The sequence below is a fragment of the Podarcis gaigeae genome (assembly GCF_964106915.1).
Source record: "Podarcis gaigeae genome assembly, chromosome: Z".
In the NCBI taxonomy this organism is placed as follows: Eukaryota; Metazoa; Chordata; class Lepidosauria; order Squamata; family Lacertidae; genus Podarcis; species Podarcis gaigeae.
Window position 1 is genome coordinate 9,438,954 of NC_139691.1, and position 13,603 is coordinate 9,452,556.

The 13,603-nt window shown below is 42.6% G+C and overlaps 1 protein-coding gene across 13 annotated transcripts in view; it reads right to left on the minus strand.

The window, feature by feature from the left end:
* Positions 1-13,603, minus strand: part of CACNA1B (calcium voltage-gated channel subunit alpha1 B) — a 337,646-nt gene that overhangs the window by 120,769 nt on the left and 203,274 nt on the right. For all 13 annotated transcript variants that reach the window (XM_083721547.1, XM_083721558.1, XM_083721557.1 and 10 more), the window contains 4 exons: positions 11,737-11,849; positions 11,464-11,595; positions 9,034-9,106; positions 2,944-3,061 (listed from right to left, as the gene is read on the minus strand). In XM_083721547.1, the coding sequence (XP_083577673.1) occupies positions 2,944-3,061; positions 9,034-9,106; positions 11,464-11,595; positions 11,737-11,849 (436 nt within the window). The remainder of the gene's footprint in view (positions 1-2,943; positions 3,062-9,033; positions 9,107-11,463; positions 11,596-11,736; positions 11,850-13,603) is intronic.

Genomic DNA, 13,603 nt, shown 5'->3' on the forward strand with positions numbered 1-13,603 from the left:
GTTATATAACATAAAGAATATTGGAAAACATTATTTAAAGCATGTCCAATTACATGGTGGGAGACTTCAATCTGTTGTTTCAGAGCTTGGATAATTGATCAGTGCAAAACCTGGTTAATTATAATCATAATAAATGACAAAAGTATATTTAAATGGCCCTTGATAGATTGTTATAAGTAAAGGTCCCCTGGATAGGAAGACTATCAATTGTAAATATGAAGATGATCCATTGCATGCTCTTCCTTTGCTTTTAAGTATAATTGGTTGTATTCAAGAAACGTTTAACTCAGAGTGGACACACTGACATTAATGAACCTAAGTTACGTATGTTTATTAATTTCAGTGGGCCTAGTTTGGCACTGGATACCATCTAATGTTATCAGTAGACTATGGAACAACAAGTGGCATAAAGCTAGTGCTGGGTTTGTATTGGCTACAATAATTCAAATAATTCAAAACATCACATAATTCAGGGCTGGGGAATCTAGAAGTCAGATAGAGAGGCATATAGGGCAGATTTAGCATCTGGGCCTGAGGTTCCTTTTCCCTAAAACAGACCATGATCAAATCCCTCGACTATTCCTAAATTCTGCACTGTGAATAGTCCTCTAAATGCTTTGTAGTCAGTATTTGAGCTGCGCATGAAATTTATCAAGTCAGAAAATTGCCACCATTGTGCTCTTGCATATTTTCACCTCCAGCTACCTGCTCTGACTGTACTGCACGGATGTTTCACCTTGCTTGATGCGGCCTAATTATTTCAAGTCAAGTCTGTTTTGAACAGATAGGCTGAAGTCCCCCCCCCCCACCTCTCTCAGCCAGCTAACTTTTACATATCTTTTTAGATGCTTCTATTAACTTTTCATTTGGCAGCTAATAAGGCTGGGAAGCGATGAGAAAGACAGCAGTGTGTCTTGAGCATTAGCAGCTGTATTCAAATTGAGGCAGGTAGCTGGAATTTAGGGCAAAAAGCAATTCAGCACAAAGGCGACTTCTACAAAAAGGCTGCAAAGAGAGAGTTGGTCAGAGTTTGATTTTTCTTTTTTAAAAGAAAAGAAAAGGGGGGTAACAAGCACATTTAGGGCAACAAATGGTCCATCATGGGGAGCCTGTATATAGAGAGGCTTTGTCCCTGGATGCTGTTGTCCTACAATTCCCACCCTCTGTTGGCTGGGAAGGGTTGGGGGTTGGAGTCTGTCAGCATCTGGAATATGAAGGTTGGGGAGAAGCTGATTTAAAAGTTAAATGCGAAGAGTAGATCTTTGTGCAGAGCCACTTGTGATCTGAGCACCATCATCTATATAGATTTTCCATTTCTGACTGTTAGAATCATCTGCTCAAGAAAATAAATGACAAGCCTGGATGAATGTTGGGGGGGGCTCTACTGACTGCTGCTGCCACTCAACTATGGAATTCACCTATCTTGCTTTAACCAGGTATATAAGGGCAGGGTTGCCAAAGGAAATGCCTTTGTAGGTGCCTCTATGTTGTACAAAGCACAACATTCAGTACGCACTTAGCACAGCACTTGGAGTCACACACAGTCACTCCGGACAGTGAAAGATTGCAACAGAATGTTCTTGCCATTTTAAAGGAAGGGGTGGCTTCTGTATGGTCTGGCTTACACGTAACACTAAGCCAGGTGAGGAAACTCAGGCCCAGGCCCAGGGAACAAATGAGACCCTCCATACCTCTCTGTCTAGCCCTTGGGAATCTCCACAAGCCAGACATCACATCCATCATTGGTCCTGCTTTGCACCCTCCCTGAGATTATCCCCCACCCAGGTGAGAATGTGCCCTTGAGCTCTGATAATACCTCTTGCTTATCTGATGGATGCCCACTACTGACATATGCCAAAGGTTTCCCAGAAGAGAGTGTGGCTAAAAAAAGTTTTCTCCCCTCTCTGCTAAGTCATGGTTTGTTTAGTCCAAGTGTGATTTGTTGGAGTATCCAATCCCAGCCCAGCAGAATAACCAAAGTTTGGTTTTTGTCAACAAACCATAACGTGAAATGTGGCTTATTGTTGCTTTACAAACTATTGCTATGGTTTGGCATTATGTCTGAACCAAATAGCCTTGCCCAGCTATGGTCTTTTGGCTACTGCCTCACCCAAGATGCCCCCCAAACCATAGAACAGGGGTCAGCAAACTTTTTCAGCAGGGTGCTGCTCTACTGTCCCCCAGACCTTGTGGGAGGCTGGACTATTTTGGGGGGGAATGAATTCCCAGACCATCTGCGGGCCAGATTGAGAATGCGATTGGTTGCCTATCCATGCCATAGAAGTACCAATCTGGAAAAATATATCTAGGCTTATTTGCTCATCTGTGAGATGAACAAACCAGCATTTAAAAACCAACAACACATGACTTAGTGTTATGTGTGTATGCAGGTTGAAAAAAATAATGTATGTGTATTCCTTTTTTCAGGTGGGAGGAAGAATAACAACAACAGGAGGAGTTTGGATTTGATATCCCACTTTATCACTACCCAAAGGAGTCTCACAGCAGCTAACATTCTCCTTTCCCTTCCTCCCCCACAACAAACACACTGTGAGGTGAGTGGGGCTGAGAGACTTCAGAGAAGTGTGACTAGCCCAAGGTCACCCAGAAGCTGCATGTAGAGGAACGGAGACGCGAACCCGGTTCCCCAGATTACGAGTCTACTGCTCTTAACCACTACACCACACTGGCTCACAGGAAACCTGCACTGCATAAATGGGACTACCAAAGTTTAGGATTTCACCAGCTGGATGCTCTCTCCCCCCCCCCAAAGAAACATACTTCACAAATACTACTACATTTCATAATAAATCAATATTTCTGCTAATGGGTTTCCACCAGCTGTCCATTAGCACGTGGCTGCTAAGGTTGAATATGCATTTTTTAGCAATGGAGCAGCACAAAATGCCATTAGCAAATCAGATTTTGGCAGGGCAAGGATACAGTTACCGAACAGTGTCAAGACAATGAAGTAGATGGATGAGAACATTCCTGAGTGGACGCCCCCTTGAGATTCTATCCCCTGGTACATCACAGCATTCCAGTCTTCTCCAGTCAGAATCTGTAAAGTTAATTAGAGTAAAAAATAAGAAAGTGTGAGGGGAGGGTGGGAAAGATAATATAAACCTTTCTCCAGATAGCTTGGTTTGTTTAGAGTAGTTCTGGGGAACCTCAGCCCTCTGGCTGCCTCTGTCAGGTCTTTGGGCCTGTCCCCAGTCCACACCTTTCACTGGTCTTACTCCACTCTCTCCTTAAGTGCTCAGTTGTAACTATAGCCACATCCACACCAGATGTTTAAAGCACATGGCTTCCTGCAGAGAACCCTGGCAGCTGCAGCATGCTAAGGGTGCTGGGAACTGTTGCTCTGTGAGGGGCAAGCTACCATTTCCAAGATTCTTTGCTGGAAGCTGTAACTGCCAAAGTGGTATAAATATGTTTTAAATGCATGGTATGGATGTGACCAATGCCTCTAGTTTGCCTGGATGGGGAGGTGTGTGCACATAGGTCTGTGTGTCCATCTATTTCTGACTTTTGCATTGCTACAATGTGGCCTTTGGCCATTTCCATTACTCCATCCACTGCCTCTGACCCTGCCCACCCCTAGCCCAAAAGTCTGCCCATGAGCGAATGCTGTCCTTGGGATGAAAATGATCTAGAATAAATGACTAAGGTCATTTCCCACCCCTCTGGTGGTGCCTTCATTAAGAAGGCTCTCCCAGCGGACTTCAGGTTTCTGCGAATGGCGAAAATGAGTGCCAGTCTGATCGACTGACAGACTCAAGCCCCGCAGAGACACAGGGGGAAGCGCCAAGGTGAGGTGCGCCCCCTAAAAAGCCTGAGATTGAGCCTGCAGACATGGCAATATCACAACTCCACAGGAGTGGAGCCTCAAACTCCTACCTGCAGCAGAGATCTTCCAAGAACTACATTTTGGCTGATGGAAATGTAAAGAAGATTAATTATTGGATCTAATTAGGCTGAATTCGGTGCTAGACGGAGGAGTAAAAAGGAAGTCCATCCCCATCTTCTGAGTAATTATCGCTGCATGGAAACAACTTGCAAGTGAGAATGGTATTAATTTTATGTGACTCTATTAGATATATGTCTGCCGATGGGAAAGATGGATTAAAAGCAACTGAAACCCATTCTTTACTACCTTTTATTGGATTTATAATGGAGAATTGGGGAGAGGACCTTGCATGACTAAAGCCATAGGTGAATCCGAGCCCAGCAGAGAAAGCTTGAAACAAGACTAATGAAGTACTCTGTGGAGTGAGGGTATGGAAGCATATATGGGCTTTGCAAGGCACATTTTGGTTGGAGTGGTTTAAAGAAGACTGAGCTTGCTCCTAGAGTGAGTGTGTTTTTGTGTGTGTGTGTGTGTGTGTGTGTGTGTGTGTGTGTGTGTGTAAAGATAAATTGGAACTTTAAAAGTTTGGAACTTATAAAGTTTGGAACTGGCTATAGAGGCTGAATATCAACAGCGCCAGATATTGGACAACATCTGAGAACCCCTACGCCACCTTTCTAGAGCTGGAAGCCTGGTAAATCTCTCTCTGGTTGTGGGAAGGAAGGGCGTTTGGACTCTACCAGAAAAGAGGCATTATAATGATCTTCAACTGTCTGTAACTCTTTATCTTACTTCAAGACATTTTTAGAGAACTAGATCAGTGAAAATCTTTTACGCTCCTCTGGATTATTAAGTTGTGATTTTGTGTGGACAAATTGCTTTTGTTTTCTTTTTAAAGTAGATATCTGTTTAATTTGAATGTTAATTTGAAATCTGGATTTTATTTCAAATTGTATACATGTAACAGGCAATTGGGCTGGAGGGAGTGGGAAAGTACAAAAGACCGTGTTCCTTGGGAAAGTGTCACTTGGTGGCCTTGACAAAACTGACAAGGTACGGCTGGAAAATTGGTTGTCTTGAGAACAAGGGAAAGAGAAACTTGGCAAGGGCAGAGTGAATCGAGTAGAAGGAGTATTGGATATTTTCACTCTGTTCGGACCATTTTTGATTGTTTTAATAATAACTTTGATAATAACTTTAATAATAACTTTGATAATAACTTTTGATTGTTTTAATAATAACTTATTGAACATGGCAATTAAAAAGCAACCAACCCCAAGTTTGGATAGAAGGACTTCTGTACAGGTCACGGGGGATAAGCCTTATTGTGAATGGGTGGAATTCTTCTATGAACTGAGAAATGAGTTGATTAAGGAGATAAAGGAAAATTTGGATAAGACAGCAGATAAACTTATAGCCCAAATGGACCAAAATACTGAAATGGTGACAGAACTAATTATTAAAATAGAACCAGTGGCAAAGAAAACAGAAGTGGTGGAGGTCTTGATGCAAGGGCTGGAGGAAATTTTTAGAAAAATGGAAACTGTGATTGATATGAAGAAATACCCGGAGACACTCGGGTCAGATATGAATGGCATGGGGGGTAGGCAGGAAATATTTGGGAATGCCTTGGTGGCAGAAATGAAGCAGAAATTACAGCCTCTGAGAGTAAGAGGAGACTGTGAGGAAAGTGAGCAGGATTTTGAATCTGACTTAACTGATAGTTGCCTTCCAGTGAAATTTAAATATGACAAAGTTAGGAAAAAGAATGGGAAGCACTTATTGTATATATGCAAAATAATGTAAATAAATTGATATATTGACAGGCTCAGACTTCACACTTGCAATCAGCAATGAAGTATGTGTAAGGAAATGCAGAAGATTTTGTTAATATAAGAAACCAGAAGAGGGAATGAAGGGAAGTCATGAAGAACCTCAAAGATAAGGTTTTGAAATGTTTTTGTGAATAGGGATGGGGGGGATTTGTTTTTTGTAGTTAATTGTGGAAATTAATTGTGAAAAACCAATAAAAATTATTCAAGGAAGAATAAGAAGGAGGAGGAGGAGGTGGTGGTGAAGGCTCTCCCAGCTAGTTCTGATGTCATCTTCTGGGAGCTGGTGAATATATTTTTAACCTGTAAAGACTTTGAAGAGATTGGCTCAATAAAAACATTATCCTGCTTTTTATTCTTCTATTGTTGCTGCTGCTGCTACTGTTGTGTTGTGTCTATAGAACTGTGTGTTTCCATGTTGCCTGTAGAGAAAGGAATGACCTCACCCTGTTCCCACCACCAGCATGCAATTTCTTCCACCTGCAGCTGGAAGCAGTAAAGTCCAAGGAGTCAACCATCTTGTTTCCCTAAATATGTAGATCAGCGCATAGTAAGAATCAGTCCATAATCTTAATCTGGATTAAATTGTTGGGGGGGGGGTTAATTGTCAGGCCTTATTTTGAACAATCACTGGACTGTTTCATTTTATTGCACATTTGTTAACAGAATGTGTTTTTCATTAGCTGAGGTCTTGCAACAGCAAATGAATTATGTAAAGCATTTTGATGTTGTCAGAAGACTTGAGCCTGGTTTAGTCTGGAAAGGGAGCACACAGATAAGCAATGATGATGATGACACAGTGCTTTGTAAGGTTATGCACACATGTAAGAGGTGTTGTGAGTAGCTGAAAAGGGGCTAATATGGATTTATTTGGACTATCGTATCTTCTTTCCATTCCATCAGCATCAGAAGTACAGTTGGTGGCCCACTTAGTCCAGAATCCTGTTCTCACTGTGGCCAGCTAGATGTTCATTAAGGGAAGCCTGCAAGCAGGACCCGAGTGCAACAGCAAGTCTCCCCACTCAAAATTCCCAGCAACTGGTATTCAGAGGCCAGAGAAGGTAAGTCTGGGATTGGAGAGGAAGCACCTCTCCCTTGTTGGCCTCGATTTCTGTATGAATTTGACAGGAAGCCCTCCTCCCAGGTGCAAAGGCTGCCCATCCCTTGAGCTTCCAGAGCATAGAAAGTCTCTCATTTCCTCTTACCTCGCTGAGTAAGGGTTTGCCTTTTTCATTTGCTTCCTGCCTGATTAGCATTCCTGTCCCCAATTATAATGCTCTACAGAAACCAGAATGTCAAATGCAACGGGTCCCGCATTCCACTCTTTTCATTATTTCCTACGAACTCAGATCCGTCTCTCAGGCTATTGTCCTTGTTAATTTAGGGAGCTGATTGTGAAGACAGAAAAGCAGGTCACATCATCAGCTAACCAAGACTGTGCCACGGCAGACAAGGGCCACAGAGATGGATTCTGGTGACATGACAGAAAAGCCAAGGGCCATGGTTCTGTGTGCTGACAGAAATCACCACACTCTTGCCTAGTTACAAATGATATCGGCTGGAGGTTACGGATGGGGAAAGAAAATCCAGGTCTCATATATTTGAGGAAAATGACATACCAAAAACGTGTTATATTAGGGGAAATTACTTGCGAAAAGGTAGTTTTGGGGGGAAATGCATACTGAAATGGCAATGACTTTTCTGGAGGATTTTGTTTTTTAAAAAGTAAACTGGTGTGGAAATATGGCAAACTGAGTTTAAGAATGGAAAAACAAGAAACTGAAATTGAACAAATTAATCCACACCTATTGGACATTTGTTTTCTGAGAGTTCTGTCTTTTGAATTCTCCACCCAACTAAGTAGGGGATAATGGCAAGGACACCATCATTGCACATTTATTTACATATCCAGTTCCACTGCTTGACTACCCAGTGACTCCTGTAAGAAACCCCAAGTCAATAGGAATATGAGATTAAAACCCCAATTCAAATCTCTCCTCTGCCAGAAGCCTGCCTTGTTCAGCCCTTGAGGCCATTTCAGCCTAAGCACATACACCTGCCCTATTGTAACAGATGTCATATATAGTACGAGGTGTGGGGCAGGCATAAACCTGGCTCAACTGATAAGAGGGGCTTTAGGACCTGCTGATCTGCTGCAAAGTCCTATGCAAAGCTGGCCACAAGATCACACTTCGAAAGAGACTTTGTGAGGCTAGGTGAGTCACGAAAGGCCCCTTTCTTTTCTTTTTTTAAAAATAATTTTTATTAATTTTCAACACAAATATAAAATCTTATCCAAATTTTCACAAATTTAACTCTGTTTGGACTTCCTTCAGCTTCTCTGACAATCATCCGTATTAACCTCTCAATTACGCATTCCTTCTGTTTTATATTGCCATTAGTCTTCCCTCCCACTATCTGTTTCTTTTTAACAATATATCTCAACTTTCACAGTGCTTCTTTAAACCCCACTAGCGTTGTTTGCACATCACATATGAAAGGCGCCTTTCAAAGTGCTGCGCAAGATAGCATTTGTCATGATCCCCATGAGCTCAACTGGATCATGACTGGATTGGCACTTGCTGCCAAATAAGGAAGGTGAGGAGGAAGGTGAGAAGGATGCCCTCAGGGGTGGACAGCCTGTAGAGTACAGGGGAGGAGAGGCACTCCTGCTGGCTCCCTGCCCTGCACCTTCCATGGAGCAGATAGATTTCCTAGCGACAGGGGCCGGCATTGACAAACCAGTCTGTGACATCAGGCGACTGACAGTTGCCTGGCTCTTCCCACCTCTCAGACTTGGCCGAGAGGTGGGGGACTTAACCATCTGGCCGCCTGGCCAGATCCAGTTCCTCACCTTTTGCTTATCTCTTGGCTTCAATCTCTGTCCCAAACTAATTGCAATATGGCCTATTTGACAAGGCTGTGGCTGAGAAGCCTGGAGCTAAGGTTGAACGATGAGCTGAGGTTAAATAAGTTGGATATTTTTAGCCTAGAGGAGAAGAAGTGTGATTAAGAGACAGTCTCATAGCCATCTTCAAATATATTGAAGGGGTTGTTCCATAGACAGTGGCAGACATGTGTTTTCAGTTGCTTGAGTCACTGTGTTCAGATTACAAGGGAATAGGACTAAGTATTAGGAAAAACTTCCTGATGCCACAAGCTGTTTGACAGTGGGACAGACTGCCTCAGAAAGCAGTGGGCTTATCCTTGATTAGCAGCTTTCAAGCAGAGGCTGGATGGCCCCCTATCAGACATGCAGAAGCAGCAGATTTCCTGCATCAGCAGTGGGGAGGACTATATGCTCTCTGAGGACCCTTCAGCTCTTTTGCACCAAGTCAAGAGTGCCCTTACCTGAAACACAGTTAGAATAGCAGTGGGGAAAGTATCAAAGTTTGTGGTTGGTGTTTCGTCACTAAAATGAAACCTAGAAAGAGGCAGAAAATGAATATTAATGGCAGGGTAGAATGCTAATAATCTTTTAAGAGCTGCCTTGCTGGATCAGACCAAAGGTCCCTTTACTCCAGCATCCGGGCTCTTACAGTGGGCACCTATATGCCTTTGGGAAGCCTTCAAGGAGGGCATGAAGGCAAACGACAACCCCATGATTTGTGCCTCCCCCCAAGTGACTGGTATTCAGAGGTACAACTGGGACTTGCAATAAAATGCTGCAGCAGGGAGTGTGCCTGTTCAGGGTTCAAGCCAGACAGCTATGCCCGTTTTCCAGGATGCTCCATAACATTCTCCCTTCCACCAGTCTTCTGTCTGAGCATGCTCAGTCTTCAATAGTCTGTTTTTGGGGGTGGGGTGGGGGATCCTGCTCCCTCCAAGAACACCACTTGACACCATTATGACACCAGATGTTTGGCAGGTGGGTGGTCCTCCTAACTGTCAAAGGTGGCCTGTGGAGTGGAGGGGAAGATAAGAATCTGGTCCATTGGGCAAAAAAAGCAAGTGCCTTGTTTTCAGGAGTGGTGGCACATGGTCCCACCTTATTGCTCTGCTCAACAGTTTGGTAAGCCACATTTTGCACCAACTGCAGTTTCCAGACAGTCTTCAAGGATAGCCACTCATTTAATGACCTATGGTGGATGGAACCTATGGACCTATGGTGCAGCTTGTTACTCTATGGATATAAGGCTTAAAGAAGTTGTGTTTCTTGCCATTTCTGAAAAACTGTCATAAAATACATGTCACTGGGGTGATGTGGACCCATCCAACTTTGCTTCTGCTTGGGGGCTGATGGTGATTTATATGACTAAACAATCTTCATGGTTGGCACATTCCAACTAAATATGAGCTTAATTGGCAACATTCATGAATATTTGGGATGTTTGCTGCAAGTATGAATCTTGTGTTGTTGTTGTTGTTATTACTATTATTACTATTATTATTACTTATTAAATTTGTAGACTGCTCTTCATCCGAAGATCTCAGGGCAGTTAACAACAGAAAAATACAAAATGAGAATAAAAACTACATAATAAAACAAAACCGAATCAATAACCACCTCCCCACAGACACATTTTAAAAGCCACAGAATGTTAATCAGCCAAATGCCTGGTTGAAGAGAAACATTTTTGCCAGGTGCCTAAAGATATGTAATGAAGGTGCCAGGCAAACCTCCCTGGGGAGAGCATTCCACAGACAGGAGGCCACCACAGAAAAGGCCTGTTCTTGTGTTGCCGCCCTCCGAATCTTTCATGAAGGAGACACAGGAAGAAGGGCCTCACAGAGTGAATGCATGGTCCAGGTTGATTCATATGGCGAGGGGCAGTCCTTGAAGCATTGCGGTCCTGAGCCGTTATGGGATTCTGTTCCACTAATGAATATATTTTAAGTCATTTGTTCTTTTTAAGCTTTGTATAATTATTATGATTATTATTTTACTATCATATAATTTTATTCTTCCTGATTTCATGACTGTTTTTCAGTACAGCTAGAATGAACCTAGAGAATCAGCAGCTTGCCACAATCAGCCCGTTCTTCTCAATGAGGACCGCTTACTTTTAAGGGAAGAGCTGATGCTCTGATGTTTTTATTTTAACAATCTGTATGTAATGCTTTATATGTATATGCTGTATGTGTATATGCACATATTTTCATTCTACTAGTAATATTCTGCCTTGTTAATAACTGTCCATTCTGGGTTACTTCTTCAAATCTTGGAATCCCCTTCTTATATCAAAAAACATTTTTTAAGGGTAGCCCAATATATAGTGCATCAAAGCAGTCCAAACTGGACGTTAGTGATCTCCAGCATGGATTATTGAGGCCAAGTAGCCTTCGTCTAGCAGTGGCCATAACTTGTGAACCAGCTAGAGCTGGGCATAAATATTCCTTGTCATTGAAGACACTTGAGCTTCCAGTGAGAGATTTGAATCAAAGAGTACTCACAGATAAGAACATAAGAGCCCTACTGGTTCAGGCTGAAGGCCCATCTAGTCCATCATACTGCTCTCATAATGGTCAACCAGATGCCTACAGAAATCTGAAATGCAGGACATGAAACAACCCCACAGAGCTATTTAAAAGTGGTGAACCAGCTGGTTCTGTCCAGCTTGGAATCGGGAGAAACTAAGTCCGTCTGCAACCTGCTGTGAGAGATTAGCAAAACATTCAGAGTGCAAAAATCTGAAACTGGAGCCAAAACTATCGCAAGTCCAGGAGGCAGCATGCCTATGAATACCAGTTGCTAGGAATCACAAGCGGGGAGAGTACCGTTCCTTGCAGCCAGACGCCCGTCAAAAGTTTATTGAGATTAATTTAGTGAATTGAACTTACTGTCCTCCAAAAAGCTGCATTCCCAGCAAAGCAAACACAACAATGAAGAGGAAGAGGAGGAACAGCAAGCTGATGATGGACTTCATTGAATTCAGCAAGGAGACCACCAGGTTCCTCAAGGAGTTCCAGTACCTGGGATTCCAAACCAAACCAAGCCAGTTAATGAATGCATCCGGATTTCTAAAAGTGGGTTTTCCAAGTGCATAAATTCCCCTTCACACATCTCACACTAAAAAGAAATAAAGAAAAAGGAAGAAGAAACTTAAAACATACTTGGTAACTTTGAAAATCCTCAGCAGCCTGAGAGCCCTCAACACACTGATGCCAAAGGAGGTCCCGGGCTTCACTGCAGCCCAGATGACTTCGAAGATGCTCCCCACAATCACCTGCAAGAAACAAAGGAGTGATGGGCTGATGTGGGGGGAAAGAAGGTCTGATGATCATGGCCAATGAGCAATTTCCAAAAAGAAGGGGTTGGAACTAAGGTTAGTCCTACTCAAAGTAGACCCACTGAAATTAATGGACCCCAGTGATGTCCATTGATTTCAATGGGTCTCTTCTGAACAGGAATAATATTGTCACCAACCCAATAGCCTAATTCTGTAAGCTTCTTCAGTGTCTGCCTCAGGCAAGGACTGTATATTCAATCTTTCTATACAAGAGAGAGGCTTTCACAAACTGAGGTAAAGTTGTTTTAATACCAAACAGCTGAAGAGGGTTTCTTTTTTTGGGGGGGGCGATTTACTAATGGTTCTAATGATATTTCATAGTTCCACTGCTAACTGATGCTTTATTTACAAATTACATTTTGCCTTTTTATATCTTATCAGGCATCACCCTAGTCTCCCTTGGGAGGTAGGGTGATGCAGCAATATAACTAATATATAATATAAATATAATAATATAATATAAATAAATAATATAAATAAGAGTACATACATGCTTATCTGTAACTATCTAGTCCATGATTTGGTGTTTATTTCCTGCTATGGTTATTGGTGTCCAGAAAAAATTCAGCTTTAAAAATGGTGACAATTAAAGTTTCTAGCTCTTTAAGATTATAAAGACAGGTTTGAAAGACCTTCTGTAAATTATATATCTGATCTGGGAGCAAAGAATTGGGGTGGGTAAGAAGCACTTCGTTCCACTGAATTCCTTCAAGGAGAGGAGAAATTGCCAACGTTATTATGATTACTTTTTTAGGAGGGAGACAAGTGGCTCACCATCAATAGCCACACTCTTTCTTTCTCCCCTCCCTCCAGCCCCCTCCCCTCTTTGCTGCTATAAATGACAGCAGCAGTAGCAACTATGTTGGCAACCAGGCACTATTTTGCATCCTCCACAATCATGCCCAGGCCTAGCACCGCCCAGGGGCATTGTGACAAGGGTTGGGTAGGTGGTCACCACCATCAAAAACCCTGCAAAACGGTCTGCTTTCTGAAGGGCCAGGTGTGTGAGAGCGGAGGGAAATCTCAATAAAGCCTCTGAGAAAAACTTGCAACCACTAATGTAGATTAGAACTCCCATTGTCTTAAAGTCAAAGGAACAGGGCAGGTAATACAAGTGCACCATCCTTTGCTTAGCCTTTTGAAGTGGGGATACGTGCTGTGGCTCTGTGTATCTGCTTTGCATGCAGAAGGTACCAGGTTCAATCCCCAGCATTTCCAGGTAAGACTGGGGATATCCCTCCCAGTGTAGACAATCCTGGACCAATGATCTGACTCTGTAGAAGACAACTTCCTTTGTTCCTATGTCCTTCCATAAGACTAAAAGTCGTCTTCTTCTTCTCTGGCAATCACTCATAGCCGAGTAAGATTGTCTTTCCATTCTTAAGTCGGGAATAGAGTAGTTGCTTTGGAAGCTGATAATCAGGCATCCATACAACATGACCTGCCCAATGAAGTTGAGGTTGAAGAATCATTGCTTTGACACTGGTGATCTTTGCTTCTTCCAATACGCTAACATTAGTTTGCCTGTCTTCTCAAGTGATATGTAAAAAATTTTGGAGACACCACTGATGGAATCTTTTGAGGAGCTGGAAATGGCATTTATAAGGGGTCCATGTTTCACAAGTCTTGGTCCTCAAACATTCTGTGCTTCAATTGGGAGAAAGCTGTGCTCACAGAGCTCAGTTGATGCT